Source organism: Ceratotherium simum, chromosome 16, assembly GCF_057802395.1.
Source record: "Ceratotherium simum simum isolate JZ-2026a chromosome 16, ASM5780239v1, whole genome shotgun sequence".
In the NCBI taxonomy this organism is placed as follows: domain Eukaryota; kingdom Metazoa; phylum Chordata; class Mammalia; order Perissodactyla; family Rhinocerotidae; genus Ceratotherium; species Ceratotherium simum.
This window is the reverse complement of record NC_141915.1, coordinates 23,987,703-24,008,434: the sequence shown is the minus strand read 5'-3', so window position 1 is coordinate 24,008,434 and position 20,732 is coordinate 23,987,703. Positions and strand designations below refer to the sequence as shown.

The window sequence follows — 20,732 nt, the reverse complement described above, 5'->3', positions numbered from 1 at the left end:
GTCTCTTCAACAAATGGTGCTGGAACTACTGGACATTCACATGCAAAAAAAAAAAAAAGAATCTAGACACAGAAATTAACTCAAAATGGATCACAGACCTAACAATAAAATTCAAAACTATAAAACTCCTAGAAAACAGTGTAGGAGAAAACCGAGGTGGCCTTGAGTATGGTGATGAAATTTTAGATACAACACCAAGGGTGCGATCTATGAAATAAAGAATTTGATAAGCTGGACTTCATTAAAATTAAAAACTTCTGCTCTACAAAAGACAATATCAAGAGAATGAGAAAACAAGGCATAGACTGGGAGAAAATATTTGCAAAAGACGTATCTGATAAAGTACTGTTATCCAAAATATACAAAGAACTCTTAAAACTCAACAATAAGAAGACAACCCGATTACAAAATGAGCCAAAGACCTTAACAAACATTTTACCAAAGAAGACTTACAGGTGGCAAATAAGCATATGAAAAGATGCTCCCCATCATTTGTCATCAGTGAAATGCAAATTCAAACAACAAGATAGCACTACACACCTATTAGAATGGCTAAAATTGGGAACACTGACAACACCAAATGTTGGCAAGGATGTGAAGCAACAGGAACTCTTATTCATTGCTGGTGGGAATGTCAATTGGTACAGCCACTTTGGAAGATAGTTTGGCAGTTTCTTACAAAATTAAGCATACTCTTACCATACAACCCAGCAGTCATGATCTTTGATATTTATCCAAATGAGTTGAAATCTTATGTCCACACAAAAACCTGCACAGGGATGTTTAGCAGCTCTATTCATAATAGTCAAAGCTTGGAAGCAACCAAAATGTCCTTCAGTAGGTGAATGATGAACTGTGGTATGTCCAGACAATGGAATATTCTTCAGTGCTAAAAAGAAGTGAGCCATGAAGCCATGAAAATACATGGAGGAAGCTTACATGCATATTACTTAGTGAAAGAAGCCAATTTGAAAAGGCTATATATTGTATGATTCCAACTATATGACATTCTGGAAAAGGCAAAACTGTGGAGATAGTAAAAAGATCAGTGGATGTCAGGGATTGGAGGTTGGGGAAGAATGAAGAGGCAGAGCACAGAGGACTTTTAGAGCAGTGAAAACACTGTGTGATAGTATAATGTTATTCATGTTATTATTATGTTATTATTGCATTATGTTGTTATACGTTTGTCCAAACTCATAGAACATACAACACCGAGAGTGAAACCTAAGGTAAACTATGCAGAAAAAAATTAATTAAACACAAAGGAATGCAGTACGGGAGAAAATAAGGGACAAAAAAATCTATAACCTATAGAAAACATGTAACAAAATGGCAGAATTTATTTCCCTATCAGTAGTTACTTTCAATGTAAATGGATTATTTTACCCAATCAAAAGACATAGATTAGCAGAATAGATTAAAAAAAAAAATACCCAGCAGGGGCTGGCCCTGTGGTGTAGTGGTTAAGTTCACATGCTTCACTTCAGAGGCCCAGGGTTTGCAGTTTTGGATCCCGGGCATGGACTTATGCACCCCTCATCGAGCCATGCTTGGGCAGTGTCCCACCTACAAAATAGAGGAAGATGGGCATGGATGTTAGCTCAGGGCCAATCTTCCTCAGCAAAAAGAGGAAGATTGAAAGATGGAAAAAGTTATTTTGTGCAAATAGTAACCAAAAGAGAGCAGAGGTGGCTACACTGATATCAGACAAAGGACACTTTAAGTCAAAAATAGTTACAAGAGCCAAAGAAGGACGTTCTATAACGATAGAAGGATCAATTCACCAAGAATATGTGATAGTTATAAACATGTATGCACTAAACATCAGTGCTCCTAAATATATGAAGCAAACATTAATGGAATTCTAGGAAGAAATAGACAGCTGTATGATAATAGTGGGAGTCTTCGGTATCCCACTTTTAATAATGGATAGAACAATCAGACAAGATCAGTAAGGAAATAGAAGACTTGAACAACACTATAAACCAATTGGACCTAACAGATATATCCATTCAACAATAACAGAATATATATTCTTCTCAAATCCCATGGAACATTATCCTAGACCACATGTTAGGCCACAAAACAAGTATTAACAAATTTAAAAAGATCAGAGTTATACAAAGTATCTTTTCTGATCACAATGTAATTAAACTAGAAATCAATAATACAAGCAAAAACTGGAAAAATCACAAATATGTGAAAATTAAATAACACTCTTGAGCAACCAATAGGACAAAGAGTAAATCACAAGGGAAATTAGAAAATATCTTGAGAAAAACAAAAACAGAACATACTAAGACTTATGGGATGCAGCAAAAGCAGTATAAGGAGGAAGTTTATAGCAGTAGATGCCTACATTAAAAAAGAAGAAAGATTTCAAATCAACAACCTAATTTTACACCTCAAAGAAAAAGAACAAACTAAACCCAAAGTTAGCAGAAGGAAGGAAATAAAAAATATTAGAGCAGAAATAAATGAAATAAAGAATAGAAAAACAATAGGGAAAAAATCAGTGAAACTAAGAATTGCTTTTTTGAAAAAATCAACAAAATTGACAAACTTTACCTATACTGACAAAGAAAAAAAAGAAAACTGAAATAACTAAAATCAGAAACGAAAGAAGGGACATTACTACCAATTTTACAGAAACAAAAAGGACTATAAGAGAGTACTGTGGACAATTGTACACCAACAAATTGGATAACCTAGATGAAATAGACAAATTCCTAGAAACACACAACCTATCAAGACTGCATCAGGTGGAATTGGAAAATCAGAATAGATCTATAACTAGTAAAGGGACTGGATCAGTAATCAAAACCCTCCCAACCAAGAAAAGCCCTGGACTAGGTGGTTTTGCTGGTGAATTCTATCCAGGCAAATAATTTTTGTGGGGTCTGTGCCAATGTAAACAATTTAAGTTGACTAAAACCAGCACATCAGCACCATTCTGGCAATTCAGTCTCACTCAATCTTGTGAAAGAAATACTGCTCCAGCCAATGAGGGTGATCCACTTGCCAGGGTGTCTTAGTCCGTTCATGCTGCTCTAATAAAATATCATAAACTGGGTGACTTATAAACAAGAGAAACTTATTTCTCACAATTTTGGAGGCGAGGAAGTCCAGATTAAGGTGTTAGCACATTTGGTGTCTGGAGAAGGCCCCTTTCCTGGTTCATAGATGGCTGTCTTTTCTCTGTGTCCTCACATGATGGGAGGGGCCAGGCAGCTCTCTGGGGACCTTTTATAAGAGTACTAATACCATTCATGAGGGCTTCACCCTCATGATCTAATTACCTCCCAAGGACCCCACCTCCAAACATCATAACATTGGGGATTAGGCTTCCATATATGAATTTTGAGGAGACACAAACATTCAATCTATAGCACCAAGTTATGCTCCTGGAACCAGGACCCAGCTGTGAGGTCCCAGGACAACTCAATAGGCGTGAGTCCTAGGGCTCCTTAGGTAGAGGGCCACTGAGCTCTGCAAAGGGAAGAAATGAGGACCTGGGCCCATGCGGTTTTGTCCAGGGTTGGGCACCTTTCCAGGATGACACTGCTGGCTCTAACTGGTCCCAGGCACTGGAAGGGGCTCAGAAAATTTCAAGGAAGGCATTCCAGAACATGGAGAGTGCTCTGCGCCCTCTGAGGTTCAGAGTCCGAGGCAGGAACCAGGCCACAAGCCTTTCCTCCTTGTGTGCTAAGTGATTAGGAGCCCTCACTTATTTCTTCCCTAGTTTGAAAAGGACTTCTCTGGACTCTTCAGTGCTCTGTTTCTGAAGATTTCCCCTAGATCCATGGTAAGATTAGATTATCTGAAAAATAAATTTTGTCTATGACTGGAGTTATTGCTACTAGAGAAAGTCAGAGCCTGGGGTGTAGGTCAGAATCAACCAGCCCCCAGTGACCTTCATCCTGGTGTCCCAAATCATTAGGAACCCTCACCTGATTTCCTGTATTTTGAAAACAACTGCTCTGGACACTCTAGTGCTCTGTTTCTAAAGATTTCACTAGTTCCATGGTGAGTTTAGTGCCCAGTATGGATACAAAGTTCTGTGGGAGTCCTGAGTAGAGAAGGACAGACATGGGAGTTCTGGGAAGGATGAGAGAAGTTTGTCAGGTGACAAAAGTCGAGGAGGGCATTGGAGTCTCAGAGCACACCTGTGAAAGGGCACAGAGGCCCCAGGTCACATGGGGAGTGGTGACTATTCTGGTGCACATGGAGTGGTGGCATTCACTGAACACCTAGTCTGGCCCCTATAATTTGCTGAGTGTCATGTGGACTATATGTTTCTTTTTTTCTTCTATATGGAATGGTCATGATTGGCATATGGATTTTCTTGATCTCACCCCAATTGTCCAAATGGTCTGGGGCCCCAAAATTATTGTTGTGTCTTAGCTCTGGCTTCTATTACAAAAACACCATAGACTGGGTGGCTTATAAACAACAGAAATTTAATTTTCAGAGTTCTGGAGGCTGAGAATTCCAAGATCAGGGTGCCAGCATGGTCAGATTCTGGTGAGGAGCCTCTTCTGGTTGCAGACTACCAACTTCTCGTTGTAGCCTCAAAAGATGGAGAGCAGAGAGGGGAAGCAAGCTCTCTTGTGATTCTTATAAGGGCACTAATCTTATTCATGAGGGCTCCACTCTCATGACCTCATCCGTTCCTAATTACCTCCCAAAGGCCCCACCTCCTAATACCATCACATGGTGGGGGAGGGTTCAACATATGAATTTTGGAGGGACACAAATATTCAATCCTTAACAGTTGCTTACATATGATCAGGAATTTATAGAGACAGAAGTGATATCCACAGTCTGCAGCTGAGCCTCTGCAGGACACTGGTCCAGCAGTGGACAGGAATATTCTGACCCCTTTATAACCTTTCCTAGTGTTGTGTTTGCTACCTGTGATGGACTCTACTCTTAACTGTTTCTAGGCCATCTATGGCAAAGCAGTGATCTCAGTAGAACTTAAAGGGACAGAGCTGATGAATTAGGGATACTTATACTAAAGTAGGTGTTTTGTATATAAGAATTTTACCTCATTGAAAATATGTGGATACCTGATAGGAAAAGGGCACAGTGACTTGGCCCACCTTGCTTAAGATCTATGGCTAAAATGTGTGAATCTAATTCATCCTTGCAAGAAGGAAAAATTATTCTCATGGCATGTTGCTGGATGTCCTTGGATCCCCACTTAGAATTTTCTGAAAGGATTTCCCAATTAAAGGAGAGAACTAATTAAGGTAAAAGCTGAAATTATTAAAATAAAAGTAAAGTAGAAATAATATATAAAACTAAAACTTGGTTCACTGAGATCCAAAACCTAGATAGGCTCTCCTCAGGGGCTTATGTAAGGAAAGGAGAGAGAACACAAGTTATACAATATTAGGGATTAGAAAGGAGATTTAAACACAGATAAAGATGAGATTAAAGCAATTAGAAGAGGATCATACAAAACTATGGAAAAAATTCAAAAACTTAGTACGAATAGAAATTATTATAGTCTCACCTCAAAATCTGTCCCACAAAGTTACTTCCTACCTGTATCTTTACTGTGGCATTTAGTGGAATATATACAGCAAAGGGTTTTGCTGGATTTGCCTCTCACTACAGAATTGGCGGTGTCTCCTGCTCAAGTCCTAGTCTAATGACTCTGTTTGTTTTACAGAAAAAGATTTCTGCTTGGAAGTTAAACAGCTACTGGGAAAATGGATATCAGTATTGATTTGGAAACTGACTATCCTGAGCTGGTTCTGTATGTGGGAAGAGTCACTCTTGGGGAGAAGAACAGAAATAAAATGAATCCTCAACTGAGAAAAATGCAGAATTATAAAATCTCACAAGCTGTGTGTGGTAAAGTGAATTCTGGAGGGGGAGTGATCAAGGCTAAAATTGAGAATGAAAACTATAGTTTCAAAAGTGATGGAATAGGATTAGATTTGGAAAATTCTTTTCAGAATATGCTTCTGTGTGTTCCTAAATACCTAGACTTCATGCAGCAAGGTAACTACTTTCTGATTTTTGTCAAATCATGGAGCTCACAAATCACTGGTATGAAAATTGTCACCTTGAGCTCCAATTTGTACAAAAGAGATGTGACATCTGTAAATGTCATGAGTCCCATGGCTGCACTGGACTTTCTCAAAGACAGGAAAGAAAGTGGAGAGTGGTTTTCTAGAAACATTTATCGCCTCCAAAGAGATTCCGTTTTGATATACAAGAAGAAAGTAACATAGAGGCCTTGGCTGCTGACGTTTTTAACAGGACGCGACTTAGGTACAAAGGAAAACTCATCTTTACTGAATCCACACATGTTGAAATGAAACAATTCTCAACAGAAAAGCGGTTTCAATACATTAAAGAGATTCTCCCTCAACATGTTTCTGCATTTGCAAATACTGATGGGGGATATTTGTTTATTGGTGTTAGTGAAGATCAACAAGTAATTGGCTTTAAAGCAGAGTTGAGTGATTGTGAGCAGTTAGAAAGAGAAATAGAAACATCCATCAGGAAGTTGCCTGTCTATCACTTCTGTGGGAGGAATAGGGAGATAAATTACTCGTGCAAATTCCTTGAAGTATTTGATGAAGGACGTGTTTGTGGGTATGTTTGTGCTCTCAAAATAGAGCGATTCTGCTGTGCAGTGTTTGCTAAAGACCCGGATTCCTGGCGTGTGGAAGACAACCGTGTGAGGCAGATAACCGTGAATGAATGGATTCAGTTCATGGTGGATGCTGAACCAAGTGAGGAAGGACCAAGTGAGGAATTTCTGATACTTTCTTTTTTTTTTTTTGGGAGGAAGATCAAACCTGAGCTAACATGTATGCCAATCCTCCTCTGTTTTTGCTGAGGAAGACTGGCCCTAAGCTAACATCTATTGCCAATCCTCCTCTTTTTTTTCCCTTTTTTCTCCCCAAAGCCCCAGTAGATAGTTGTATGTCATAGTTGCACATCATTCTAGTTGCTGTATGTGGGACGCCGCCTCAGCATGGCTGGACAAGCAGTGCGTCGGTGCGCGCCCGGGATCCGAACCCAGGCCGCCAGTAGCGGAGCACACGCACTTAATCGCTAAGCCATGAGGCCAGCCCCAGGAATTTCTTATCCTTAGAAATAAGGATACATTTGGCAAGGGTGGCAGGAAGATTTTTTCTTTGGGATTTGGGGCAAGATCAGTAGTCCTCAGATTTCAACACCTAATTTACGAATCTCTGGTGGCTACAGTCAATAGTTCACTCTCTCTTCTTTTCTTCTACCTGCTTAGAAGATAGCGATTCCTTACAGAAAGCACATTATCTTCTCTCAGTAGCACTACCTGTTACAAAGATCCGATTAACCCTGTGTTTCTTCCCTACCAGCGCTTTATGCACTTTCAAGGAAAGCCTGTTCAGTCCTCCTCCTTGTTCCTTCTAAGCTCAGTTTCAGGAACTGACCATTTCTTTCTCTCAGGAATGCTTGCCTCTTTTGTTTACTTGCTCCTTCATCTTTCTTTACCCCTTTCCATTTATTTCCCTTGAAACCTCTTCCTCTCCTGTCTTTTCCATTTGTGATGCAAAATGTAACCCTGAATTGGACTATTGGACTAAGAAAAGAAAAATGCTGGTATTTTATTTGATTTTGGAAAAGGAAAGCCTCGAATGAAATTAGGCCAGCACTAGTAACTTCTAAAATCTCTGAAAACACAAGCTTCTTCCTTAGAATCTGCACAAAACTCAGCTCTCCTTCACTAGCCATCACATCTAATTTTAATTGCTTTTAAAATGAACCCACTTGCATGGTAAGGGATTCAATTATGATTAAAACATTTTTCCTATTAATTTTCATTCCAGGTATAGTATGTTTCAGCAGCATCAAGGATTAAATTTACAATTTGTGTCTAACCTAGGAATCTAACCACAACATCTAACAATATTTCTATTGGGAAAACGGGGTTAGTTCTATGCGGACTTTTGATAAACTATGCATTAGTCAGTTGAGGGTCTCCTTTGTGGCAAATTAAGAATGTATTTTTGTTTTTTAAGACTTTTCCAGGTTATTTGAAGAGATGAGCCTTCAACAAAGTATGTCATCACCTATTCCCCAGAGTCGGCCTGTTTATAATGGTAAGAATTCAGAAAGTCAGCAGCAGAGATGCCACCTTGCAGGTAGTTTAATTCTGGTTTCTTGGACTTCTTGGTGTGAATATGCTCAAGTGTCCTTCTCTTTAGATCAGCTTTCTCTTGAAATTTGTCACCAAAGCACACTCTGGTGTTTATGGGAATGCTTAGGTGTTTTTAGTCATTGATTATGTCCGAGTGTAATTCTGTAGATTTTGATTAGACTTTTCTTGGTGTAATAGGAACTCCTTTAATTGAAAGTAAGAGAAACTTAACTCAGTTTAGTTTAAACAAAAAAGGAAGTATATCGTGGGGAAGTCTAGACTGGGCCCCAGCTTCACACATGGCTATATTCCGTTACTGAAGAAATGCCTTGAGTACTCAGCATCTCTGATTTGTCTGTTTTTGTTTATGGGCAACATGTTTTCTACTATCTGAACAGTGTTCCCTTGAATATTCTTGTTCAGTCTTCTAGCACATATTTGCAAGAGTTTCTCTTAGGTGCACACCTAGAAGTAGAATTGCTGGGTCAGGAGGTATGTGGACATTCAAGCAATAAGCTAACGCCAAATTGTTTTTCAAAGTAGGTGGGTCACTTTACTCCCATCAACAGTATATTAGAAATGCCACATCTTCTGCAGTTGTCAAACTTCGCATCGTCTTTCTTCTCCTCCTCTTTCTCATCCTCCTTCTTCCCAGTCAAAGGGTATAAAATGGTATCTCTTTGTGGAATGCATTTCCCTGATTACTAATTTGGTTGAGCACCTCTTTATATACTTATTGGCTGTATGTCTTTCATCTTCTATGAAATACCTATTCTGTCTTTTGCCCATTTTTCTACTAGGGTTTTGTTTTTTTCTAGTTGATTTGTAGGAATAATTTACAGATTCTAGAACCCAAATCCTCGTTTGGTCATGGGTATTGCAGATAACAGATGTCTTTTCCAAGTCTGGTGGCTTGCAGTTTCTCTTTTCTTAAGGCATATTATGATAATCAGTAGTTTTATATTTTAGTATAATGAAACTTACCATGTTTTAATTTTGTCGTTTAGTGCTCTTTATGCCTTGTATAAGAGATCCTTCTCTACCCTAAGATTACAAAGATATTTCCCTTCATTTTCTTCTAAAGGTCTTAAAGTTTTGCACTTTACATTTAACATTTAAATCCTCAATCCATCCCTATGAACAGTGATGTAGGGGTGCTACTTCATTTCTTCCATGTGGATAAACACTGTCCCAGTTCCGGTTCCTGAGTAGTTCCAGTTTCCCAGACTGATCTGCCACCACCTCCAGCATCTTACTAAGTACATCTAGTATAGCCCTATTTCTAGAATCTCTGTTACGTTGCCTTGGTCAGTTTGTCTGTCCCTACATGCACTACACTGTCTTAATATTGTAATATTATACTAAATATCAATATCTGGTAGGGTAAGCCCCCTTACTTTTATTCTTTTTCTTTGAGTGTGTCTTGATAATTTTAGTCATTTAATCGATCGTACAAATTTTAGAATCTGCTTAAGTGCCACAAAAAAACCCTTTTGGGATTTTGATTGCAGTTACATTGAATCTGTAGATAGATTTGGGAAGAAATGACATATTTACATCGGTCAGTCTTTGTATTCTTGAACATAGGAAATCTCTCCACTTATTTATATCTTCTTTAATGTCTTTAAAGTTTTATAAATTTCTGTATACAAGTTTTATACATCTTTTGTTACATTTATTAGTAGGTTCTTTTAATTTTTGTTGTTATAAATGATATTTTTCTTTGAAAGTTACATTTTCTAATTGTTTGTTGCTGGTGTGTAGAAATGCTGTTGATTTTATATTACACCACCTTGTTAGACTTTCCTTGTATTTCCAATAATTTTTCCATAGATTTTTTTTTTTTTTTGGTGAGGAAGATCAGCCCTGAGCTAACATCCATGCCAATCCTGCTCTTTTTTGCTGAGGAAGACTGGCCCTGGGCTTACATCCGTGCCCATCTTCCTCCACTTTATATGGGACGCCGCCACAGCATGGCCTGACAAGCAGTGCATCGGTGCGCGCCCAGGATCCAAACCCGGGCCGCCAGCAGCAGAGTGTGCGCACTTAACCGCTATGCTACGGGGCCGGCCCCCCGTAGATCCTTTTTATATTCTTTATAAACAATTACAAAATATTTTGTTTCCTTATGCTTTTAATTTTTATGCTTTGTGCTTTTAATTTTTTCCCCAATCTTTATGCTTTTAATTTTTTCTTGTCTTAATGAACTGATGAGGACTTTCACTATAATTCTGAATGGAAATTGTCTCTCTTTGAATCTTCAAGAGAATACTTCTGTGACTTTGTCATTTACATTGAAGTTTGCCTTAGGTATTTTTGAATAAACCACTTTTCAGATTAAGGAAGTTCAATGATATACCTAGTTTATTGAACACTTTTTCTTTTTATCATGAATGAATATTGAATTTTATCAAGCACATTTTCTATTTCTGATTACATGATCATATGTTTTTCCCCTTAATTTGTTAATTGACAAATGACATGTTCATGTTTTATGTTAAACCAGTTTTGCATTCCTGTAACAAATCCAAGTGGATATTGGTGTATTATCTCTTTTATACACTTTTGTTCAACTTGCTAATATTTTATTTAGAATTTTTACATCTAAATTCATGAGTGATAAAGGCTCGTAATAGTCCACTCTCTTCCTTTGTCTAGTGTTTGTATCAAAATAACACTGGAATCAGAATGAGTTGGGGATTACTTCTTCTTTTTCTATCCTCTAGAAAAATTTATATAAGATTGGAATAATACATTGCTTGAAATTTGGTAGAACTTGCCTGTGAAACTGTCTGGGCCCTTTGTGAGAAGATGTTTAACTATTTCTAGTTCTTTAACAATTAAAGGATTACCCAGGTTTTCTATGTCCTCTTGAGTTAATTTTGGTAAGTTATATTTTTAAGGAATCTTCATTTCAGCAGCTAGCATTTCACTATCAGTCTGACTTATCTTTCTTTCTGTTTTATATTTTTATTGCAGTAATATTGGTTTATAACATTGTATAAATTTCAGGTGTACATCATTATACTTCTATTTATGCATAGATTACATCATGTTCTCTTGTTCACCACCCAAATACTAAGTACAATCCATCACCACACACATGTGCCTAATCATCCCTTTTGCTCTCCTCCCTCCCCCCCGTCCCCTCTGGTAACCACCCATCCAATCTCTGTCTCTATGTGTTTGTTTGTTGTTGTTTTCATCTTCTACTTATGAGTGAGATGATACGGTATTTGACCTTCTCCCTCTGACTTATTTCACTTAGCATAATACCCTCAATGTCCATCCATGTTGTCACAAATGGGGGGATTTCATCGTTTCTTATGGCTGAGTAGCATTCCATTGTGTATACATACCACGTCTTCTTTATCCATTTGTCCGTTGATGGGCACTTAGCTTGCTTCCAAGTCTTGGCTATTGTGAATAATGCTGCAGTGAACACAGGGGTGCATGTATCTTTACACATTTGTGATTTCATGTTCTTTGGATAAATACCCAGCAGTGGGATAGCTAGATCGTATGGTAGTTCTATTCTTAATTTTTTGAGGACTCTCCATACTATTTTCCATAGTGGCTGCACCAGTTGGCATGCCTACCAACAGTGTATGAGAGTTCCCTTCTGTCCACATCCTATCCAACACTTGTTGCTTCCTGTGTTGTTAATTATAGCCATTCTGATGGGCGTGAGGTGATATCTCATTGTAGTTTTGATTTGCATTTCCCTGATAGTTAATGATGTTGAACATCTTTACATGTCTCTGTTGACCATCTGTATATCTTCTTTGGAGAAATGTCTGTTCAGGTCTTTTGCCCATTTTTTCATCGGGCTGTTAGTTTTTATGTTGTTGAGATGCATGAATTCTTTATATATTTTGGAGATTAACCCCTTATCAGGTATATGGTTTGCAAATATCTTCTCCAAATTGTTAGGTTGTCTTTTCATTTTGTTGATGGTTTCCTTTGCTGTGCAGAAGCTTTTTAGTCTGATGTAGTCCCATTTGTTTATCTTTTCTATTGTTTCTCTTATCTCATCTTTCATATTCTTATTTCAGTTTGTCTATTTTTATTTCCTTATGAGAACAAAGCAGATTGGTTTCAAAAATTTACTTGTTTTGTGAATTAAGTGCTTTTCAAACAGTATGCTTTTTCTAGGTATCTTAGGTGTTAATTTTCTGTCTTGTATTCTAATCTAAAATATTTTCGCTAACCCCTTTGGTAGAAAATGTGGTATTTAAGACCTATTAAACAAAAGAGTATTAGGTCAGGTAGATTCAGAGTGCCCCAACCTAGCCCAAGTTGGAGCTCCCCTTCCTTAGAAATTCCAGAGAGCTATATAAACACGATGGACAATGATACCTATAGTGATCTGGGCTGGAACATGTGACCTAGACTGTAGGTCTCTATGGAGCCTTTCCCTTGACCAAGCCGAATTGCCTCTAATTATGAGAAGTTTCTAGAACCTGAGTGCTCACTTGAGTTGCTGAATATTTATTGTTAAAGTTTATTCCTAGTAATTGCAAGTCTTGTTGCTTTTGGAATGAAATTTTTTTAAATTATATTTTTAAACTATGAATTGCTATTATATAGAAAAATGTTACAGTTAATATATTTATTATATCAAACCATTCTTCTAATGATTACAACAGCTTTTCAGTTATTTCTCCTGGTTTTATAGGCACACCATGATAAAGTTACCTTGCCTTATTCCTTTCCTGTATTTATGTTATTTGTTTCCTTTCAAAAAATGCTTTTTTAAGATTGTGAAATGTGCCTACAGAAACGTACATAAAACAAAAGTGAACAATATAATGAAACAGTTGTCTATAAACAGCTGTGTATCTACTACACAGAAAATAGATCATTGGTTAACACCCTAAAAATCTCCTATGTATTCTTTCCCAGTCACATCCCCACCCTGGGTTACCTCCATCCTGGTTCTATGGTAATCACATTTTCACTATTCTTTATAATTTTATCTTCTATATGTTCACCCCTAAAAATACAGCTTTGTTTTGCTTATTTTTGAACTAATTTAAATGGAACCACACTGTACATATTAATTTTGTGATGTTTCTTCATTCAAAATTATACTTGTTAGATGTTGCCTATAGTTCATTAATTTTCCTTGCAATAAAATATTCCTATGTGAACACACAATTTATTTATATATTCTATTGCTATGTTGATTTGAGTCATATCCAGTTTGATCTCTTATGAAGAATGCTGCTTCAGACACCCTGTGCACATTTGCATGAATTTTTCCTGAGCACATACCTAGAAGTGGAATTGTTGGGTCATAGGGTATTTGTATCTTTAACTTCAGTAGATAATGCCAGAATGCTTCCAAATTTACATGCCTACCCAATCTGCACAATCTTGCCCACACAAAATAGGCAACAAAATAGGCATTTAAATGCTGCCTATTTTGTAGACATCTAGAATTATCTTACTATAAGTTTAATTTGCATTTATCTTTTTCTTTGGTTCCTAATGAAGTTGAGAACTTGGTTATATGTTTACTGATCACTTGAAATTCCTTCTCTAGGAAATGTTGCTTAAAGCATTTTTCTTTCGGTTTGTCTTTTGTTTTTTTATTGATTTATAGAAATTAAAAATAAATCTAGATACAAGTCTTCTGTTATTTATGTTGCAAATATCATCTTTCATTGTGTGACTTTTCCCACTCTCTGTATGGTATGTTTTGAGGAAAAGTAGTTCTTAATTTTAATGAAGTCATATTTATCATTTTTTCCTAGAGTTTTCTTTGTGGAGATATTTTTGATTGCTGAATGGACTTTCTTTCTTTCTTTATTTTTATTTTTTATTTTTTATTTTTACTTATTTATTTTTCCCCCAAAGCCCCAGTAGATAGTTGTACGTCATAGCTGCACATCCTTCTAGTTGCTGTATGTGGGACGCGGCCTCAGCATGGCCGGAGAAGTGGTGTGTCGGTGCACGCCCGGGATCCGAACCCGGGCCACCAGTAGCGGAGCGCGCGCACTTAACCACTAAGCCATGGGGCCGGCCCCTGGACTTTCTTTAAACATTACAGTATTATTTAGTTTTTCTATTTCTTCTTTAGTCAATTTTCGCAAGGTATAATTTTCTAGAAGTTTGTATCTTCTAAATTTTCAAATTCAGTGACATAAAATTATTCATAATAATGTCTTATAATTTTTCATGTCTGCAGGATCTGTAGTGATGTCCCATTTTGCATTCCTGATATTGGTTATTTGTACTTTTTCTATTTTTAAATTCTTGACCAGTCTTGCTGGAAGGTTGACATATTTATTATTCTTTTCCAAGAACCAACTGTTGACTTTATTTATTGTCTCTGTTGTAGGTTTGTTTCCTTTTTAAATTACTTTTTGCTCTTATTTGTATTACATTCTTTCTTCTACTTCATTTGCATTTATTTTGCTGTTCTTCTTTCTTGAGATGATGCTTAACTCAATATTAATCTTTTTTCCTAATATAAGCACTTAAAAACATATATAGAAAAGTGCAGAAGCCATACACACTTGATAAATTTTCAAGTGAACACCCCTGACCAAACACACCTCTGTAATTAATACCCTTATAAAATAAAATAAAACATTACCAGCACCCCAGAAACCTCCCTCATGCATTCTCCCAGTCATTATTCTCCAAAAATGAAATCTCTATTCTGACTTACATATCCAGAAGTTAGTTTTGCCTGTTTTGAAAGAGTTGTTGATAACAACCTCTTACTATCTTTTTAATAACTGTGGAATCTATAATGATGTCTTTTTTATTTTTGAGATTGATAACTTGTAGGGTTTTTTTCTTGGTAAGTCTTGTTAGATGTTTAACTGTTTTATTGATCTTTTCAAAGAACCAACCTTGGGGGCTAGCCCCGGTGGCCTAGTGGTTAAGTTCGGCACCCTCTGCTTTGGCAGCCCGGCATTGATTCCCGGGTGCGCACCTACACCACTCTTTGGTGGCCATGCTGTGGCAGTGGCCCACATACAAAGTAGAGGAAGGTTGGCAACAGATGTTAGCTCACGGCAAATCTTCCTCAGCAAAAAAAAAAAAAAAAAAAAAAAAAGAACCAACTTTGGCTTTACTGATTTTCTCTATTGTATATTTTCATTTCTATTGCAATGATTTTTGTTCTTATCTTTATTTTTTTTCATATTTCTTTCTTTGTGTGTAGTTTGCTGTTCTTATCTGGCTATAAAGCTGAAAACTTAGGTAATTGATTTTAAGCCTTTTCTTTTCCAAGAAATGCATTTTAGAGCCATTTACTCCACCCCTCAATTGTTTTAACCACATTCCAAAAGTTTTAATGTGTTGTATTTTCATTTTCATCTAGTTCTAAATATTTTCTTATTGTCATTGTGCTTTCTATTTTAACTCATGGATCGTTTGGAAATCTGTCTCTTAATTTTCAAACATTGGGGATTTTCTAGTCATCTTTCTGCTATTTTTTTTTTTCTTTTGTGAGGAGGACTAGCCCTGAGCTAACGTCTGACGCCAATCCTCCCCTTTTTTCTTGAGGAAGATTGGCTCTGGGATAACATCCGTGCCCATCCTCCTCTACTTTATGTGGGACGCCACCACAGCATGGCTTAGCAAGTGGTGCGTCAGTGCACGCCCAGGATCCGAACCTGCAAACCCTGGGCCGCCACAGCCGAGCGCACGCACTTAACCTCTGCGCCACCGGGCCAGCCCCTGATCTTTCTGCTATTTTGATGTACATTAGTCCCCACTTATCCATGGTTCTGCCTTCCACAGTTTCAGGTGTGCAGGACACACAGGCAACCGAGATCCAAAAATATTAAATGGAAAATTCCAGAAATAATTCACAAGTTTGAAATTGCAGCTGTTCTGAGTAGCATGATGAAATCTCGTGCTGTCCTGCTCCATCCTGCCTAGAACATAAATCATCCCTTTGTCCAGCATATCCACGCTGTATACGCTACCCGCCCCTTAGTCACTTGGTAGCTATCTTGGTTATCAAATTGACTGTCGTGATATCACAGTGGTTGTGTTAAGTAACCCTTATTTTACTTAATAGTTCAAAGCACAAGAGTAGTGATGCTGGCAATTCAGATATGCCAAAGAGAAGTTATTGTTGTGAATCTCTTACTGTCCTTAATTTATAAATTAAACTTTATCATAGGTATGTACATATAGGAAAAAAACATAGTATATATAGAGTTCGGTACTATCCATGGTTTCAGACATCCACTGGGAGTCTTGGAATGGTATCCCTCACAGATAAGGGAGGACTCCTGCATCATCTATTGATGTGTAAACAAACTACCCCAAATTTAGCTGCTTAAATTAACAAGAAACATTTATTACCTCACTGTTTCAATGGGTCAGGAATCTGGGAGTGCCTCAGCTGGGTGGTTCTGGCTCCAGGTCTCTCGCTACATTGTAGTCAAGCCATGGGCCTATCTCATTTGAAGGCTCGACTGGGGGAAAATTCACTCCCAAACCAACAACCATGCTTGTTGCCAGGCCTCAGTTCCTCTTTGGCTGTTGACCAGATACTTTAATTCCTCCCCATGTGAGTCTATCCCTGAGTTGTCTGAGTATGCTCATGGAATGTCAGCTTCCCCCAGAGTGAGCAATTATTTATTTATTTATTTTTTATTTATTTATTTTTGTGAGGAAGATCAGCCCTAAGCTATCATCCATGCTAATCCTCCTCTTTCTTTTGCTGAGGAAGACCGACTCTGAGCTAACATCTATTGCCAATCCTCCTCCTTTTTTCTGCCCAAAGCCCCCGTAGATAGTTGTATGTCATAGTTGCACATCCTTCTAGTTGCTGTATGTGGGACGCAGCCTCAGCATTGCTGGAGAAGCGGTGCGTTGGTGTGCGCCTGGGATCCGAACCCGGGCCGCCAGTAGCAGAGCGCGCACACTTAACTGCTAAGCCACGGGGCCGGCCCAGAGTGAGCAATTAGAGAGAGAGAGATTCTTCTGTCTGTTATAACCTAGTCTTGGAAGTGACATACCATTGCTCCTGCTGTATGCTTTTGGCAGAACTCTGGTACAGTGTGGGAGGGGCACACAATGGTGTGAATACCAAGAAGGGAAGATTATTGAGGATTTAAAGGCTGGCTGTCACAAGCAATTTCTAGCACAATTGCCCTCTGGTCAGAGGACATATCGATGTGATTTCAATCCTTTGAAGTTTGTAGAGACTTGCTTTATTTTCCGTCATATTGTATATTTTGGTAAATGTTTCTTGTGCTTTTTAAAACAACATGTGTTTTGCATGGTTGTACTGTTTTTATCTGTCACTTAGGCTAAGTTTATTAATTGTGTTGTTCAAATCTCCTGTGTCTTTACTGATTTTTGTTGTCTGCTTCTAAAGATTTTGTCTGTTGTATCAGTTACTGAAAGAAGTGTGTTAAAACATTCAACTAAAATTGTCTACTTTTAATTCTGTCAAATTTTCCTTCTATATTTTGAACCCATGTTGTCAGGTACATAAAAATTTGTTATATTTTCTTTTGACTTGACTCTTTTATCAATATAAAATAGGTTTTCTATATAAACAACCATGTTTTCTGTGAATAGAAAAAGTTATACTATTTCTTTTCTAATCTTAGTATTTCTTATTGCTTTGCCTTATTGTACTGACTAGGATTAGGATCTCAGGTAAAACGTTGAACACAGGCACTGAGAGCAGAAAATTTGCCTTCTCAATCTTAAGGAGAAAACATTCTGTCTTTCTTTTCTTAGATGCCCTTTAACAGATTGATAAAGTTCCCCTTTATTTCTCATTTTCTGAGAGAAAAATCATGAATGGGTCTTGAATTTTGTCGTGCCTTTTCTGGATCTGTTGAGGTGGCCATATTTTTTCCCTTTTTTCTGTTAATATGGTGAATTATATTGATTGATTTTTTTTAAAATGTTAAACACAACTTGCATTCCAGAATAAACTCTATTTGGTCATGTTGTATTATCCTATTTATATATTTCTAGATTCTATTTGCTAATATTTTGCTAAGAATTTTTTTTTCTGTGTTCATGAGAGATATTGGTCTGTAGCTTTCAGTTCTTTTCTTGCATTGTGTTTGTCAGGATTTGGTATCAGGGTTATCCTGGTCTCAGAGGATAAGTTGAGATATGTTTCTTGTTCCTCTGTTTTATAAAAGAGTTTGAGTAGGAGTGGTGATAGTTCTTTATATAGTTCATGGAAATCACCATTGAAACTCCCTGTGCCTGGAGTTTTCTTAATGGGAAGATTTTTGGTAACAAAATAAATTTCTTTAATAAATATAGGCCTGTTCAGATTTTCTGTTTCTTCTTCTGTCAATTTTGGCAAGTTCTATTTTCATAGATTTTTTTTTCTATTTCATCTAATTTGTCAAATTTATTAGCAAAAATATTTTTATAGCATTCTCTTTTAATCTTTATAATGTGTGTAGATCTCTTCTGGTGTTGTATTTTTATTCCTGTAATTGGTTATCTGTGTTTTTTACTCTTTCATAATGAGTCTTGTAAGGGGTTTATCAATTTAATTTTATTTTCAAAGAACCAGCTTTTGGATTTGGTAATTTTATGTGTTTGTTTTCATTGACTTCTGCTCTGCTTTTTATAATTTCTTTCCTTCTACTTACTTTGGGTTTATTAAAGTGGAAACTAGGCTCATTTAAATTTAAGCCTTTTTCTTTTCTAATAAATGCTATAAATTTCTCTCTAAGCACTACTTTATGTGCATTCCACAAATTTTTATATGTTGAATTTTAATTATTCATTTTGAAAGATTTTCTAATTTTCCTTATGAATTCTTCTTTTTTTTTTATTATTTGTTTATTTATTTATTTTCAGGTGTACATCATTGTACTTCTATTTCTGCATAGATTACATCATGTTCACCACCCAAATACTAATTACAACCCATCACCACACACATGTACCAAATTATCCCTTTCATCCTCCTCCCTCCCCGCTTCCCCTCTGGTAACCACCAATCCAATCTCTGTCTCTATGTGTTTGTTTATTGTTGTTATTATCTACTACTTAATGAAGGAAATCATACGGTATTTGACCTTCTCCCTCTGACTTATTTCACTTTGCATAATACCCTCAATGTCCATCCATGTTGTCACAAATGGCTGGATTTCATCGTTTCTTATGGCTGAGTAGTATTCCGTTGTGTATATATACCACAGCTTCTTTATCCATTTGTCCCTTGATGGGCACTTAGGTTGCTTCCAAGTCTTGGCTATTGTGAATAACGCTGCAATGAACACAGGGGTGCATGTACCTTTACAAATTGGTGTTTTCAAGTTCTTTGGATAAATACCCAACAGTGGAATAGCTGGATCATATGGTAGTTCTATCCTTGATTTTTTGAGGACTCTCCATATTGTTTTCCATAGTGGCTGCACCAGTTTGCACTCCCACCAGCAGTGTATGAGAGTTCCCTTCTCTCCACATCCTCTCCAACACATGTTGTTTCCTGTCTTGTTAATTATAGCCATTCTGATGGGCATGAGGTGATATCTCATTGTAGTTTTGATTTGCATTTCCCTGATAGTTAGTGATTTTGAACATCTTTTCATGTGTCTGTTGGCCATCTGTATATCTTCTTTGAAGAAATGTCTGTTCAGGTCTTTTGCCCATTTTTTAATTGGGTTGGTAGTATTTTTGTTGTTGAGATGCGTGAGTTCTTTATATATTTTGGAGATTAAGCCCTTATCAGATGTATGGTTGGCAAATATCTTCTCCCAATTGTTAGGTTGTCTTTTCGTTTTGTTGATGGTTTCCTTTGCTGTGCAGAAGCTTTTTAGTTTGATGTAGTCCCATTTGTTTATTTTTCCTATTGTTTCTCTTGCCTGATCAGACGTGGTGTTTGAAAAGATGTTGCTAAGACCGATGTCGAAGAGCGTACTGCCTATGTTTTCTTCTAGAAGTTTCACAGTTTCAGGTCTTACATTCAAGTCTTTAATCCATTTGGTGTTAATTTTTGTGTATGGTGTAAGGTAAGGGTCTACTTTCATTTTTTTGCATGTGGCTATCCAGTTTTCCCAACACCATTTGTTGAAGAGACTTTCTTTTCCCCATTGTATGTTCTTGGCTCCTTTGTCAAAGATTAGCTGTCCATAGATGTGTCGGTTTATTTCTGGGCTTTCGATTCTATTCCATTGATCTGTGTGTCTGTTTTTGTGCCAGTACGATGCTGTTTTGGTTACTATAGCTTTGTAGTATATTTTGAAATCAGGGAGTGTGATACCTCCAGCTTTGTTCTTTTTTCTCAGGATTCCTTTAGCTATTCGGAGTCTTTTGTTGTTCCATATAAATTTTAGGATTCTTTGTTCTATTTCTGTGAAAAATGTTGTTGGAACTTTGATAGGGATTGCCTTGGATCTATAGATGGCTTTAGGAAGTATGGACATCTTAACTATGTTAATTCTTCCAATCCAAGAGCACGGAATATCTTTCCATTTCTTTGTGTCTTCTTCAATTTCTTTCAGAAATGTTTTATAGTTTTCCGTGTACAGATCTTTCACCTCTTTGGTTAAGTTTATTCCTAGGTATTTTATTCTTTTTGTTGCAGTTGTAAATGGGATGGTATTCTTAATTTGTC

The 20,732-nt window shown here is 37.1% G+C and overlaps 1 protein-coding gene and 1 pseudogene across 2 annotated transcripts in view; both read left to right on the top strand.

Moving 5' to 3' along the window:
• Positions 1-20,732, top strand: part of LOC101397600 (schlafen family member 12-like) — a 60,296-nt gene that overhangs the window by 6,966 nt on the left and 32,598 nt on the right. Inside the window, 3 exon segments of the mRNA XM_087440819.1 lie at positions 5,684-6,189; positions 6,192-6,773; positions 8,034-8,114. Of these exon segments, the coding sequence (XP_087296945.1) occupies positions 5,724-6,189; positions 6,192-6,773; positions 8,034-8,114 (1,129 nt within the window). The 5' untranslated portion in view covers positions 5,684-5,723.
• The window catches only part of LOC147914953 (schlafen family member 13-like), a 59,029-nt pseudogene continuing 46,347 nt past the window's right edge, over positions 8,051-20,732 (top strand). The window contains exon 1 of the transcript XR_015554677.1: positions 8,051-8,114. The product of XR_015554677.1 is annotated as a schlafen family member 13-like (transcript). The remainder of the gene's footprint in view (positions 8,115-20,732) is intronic.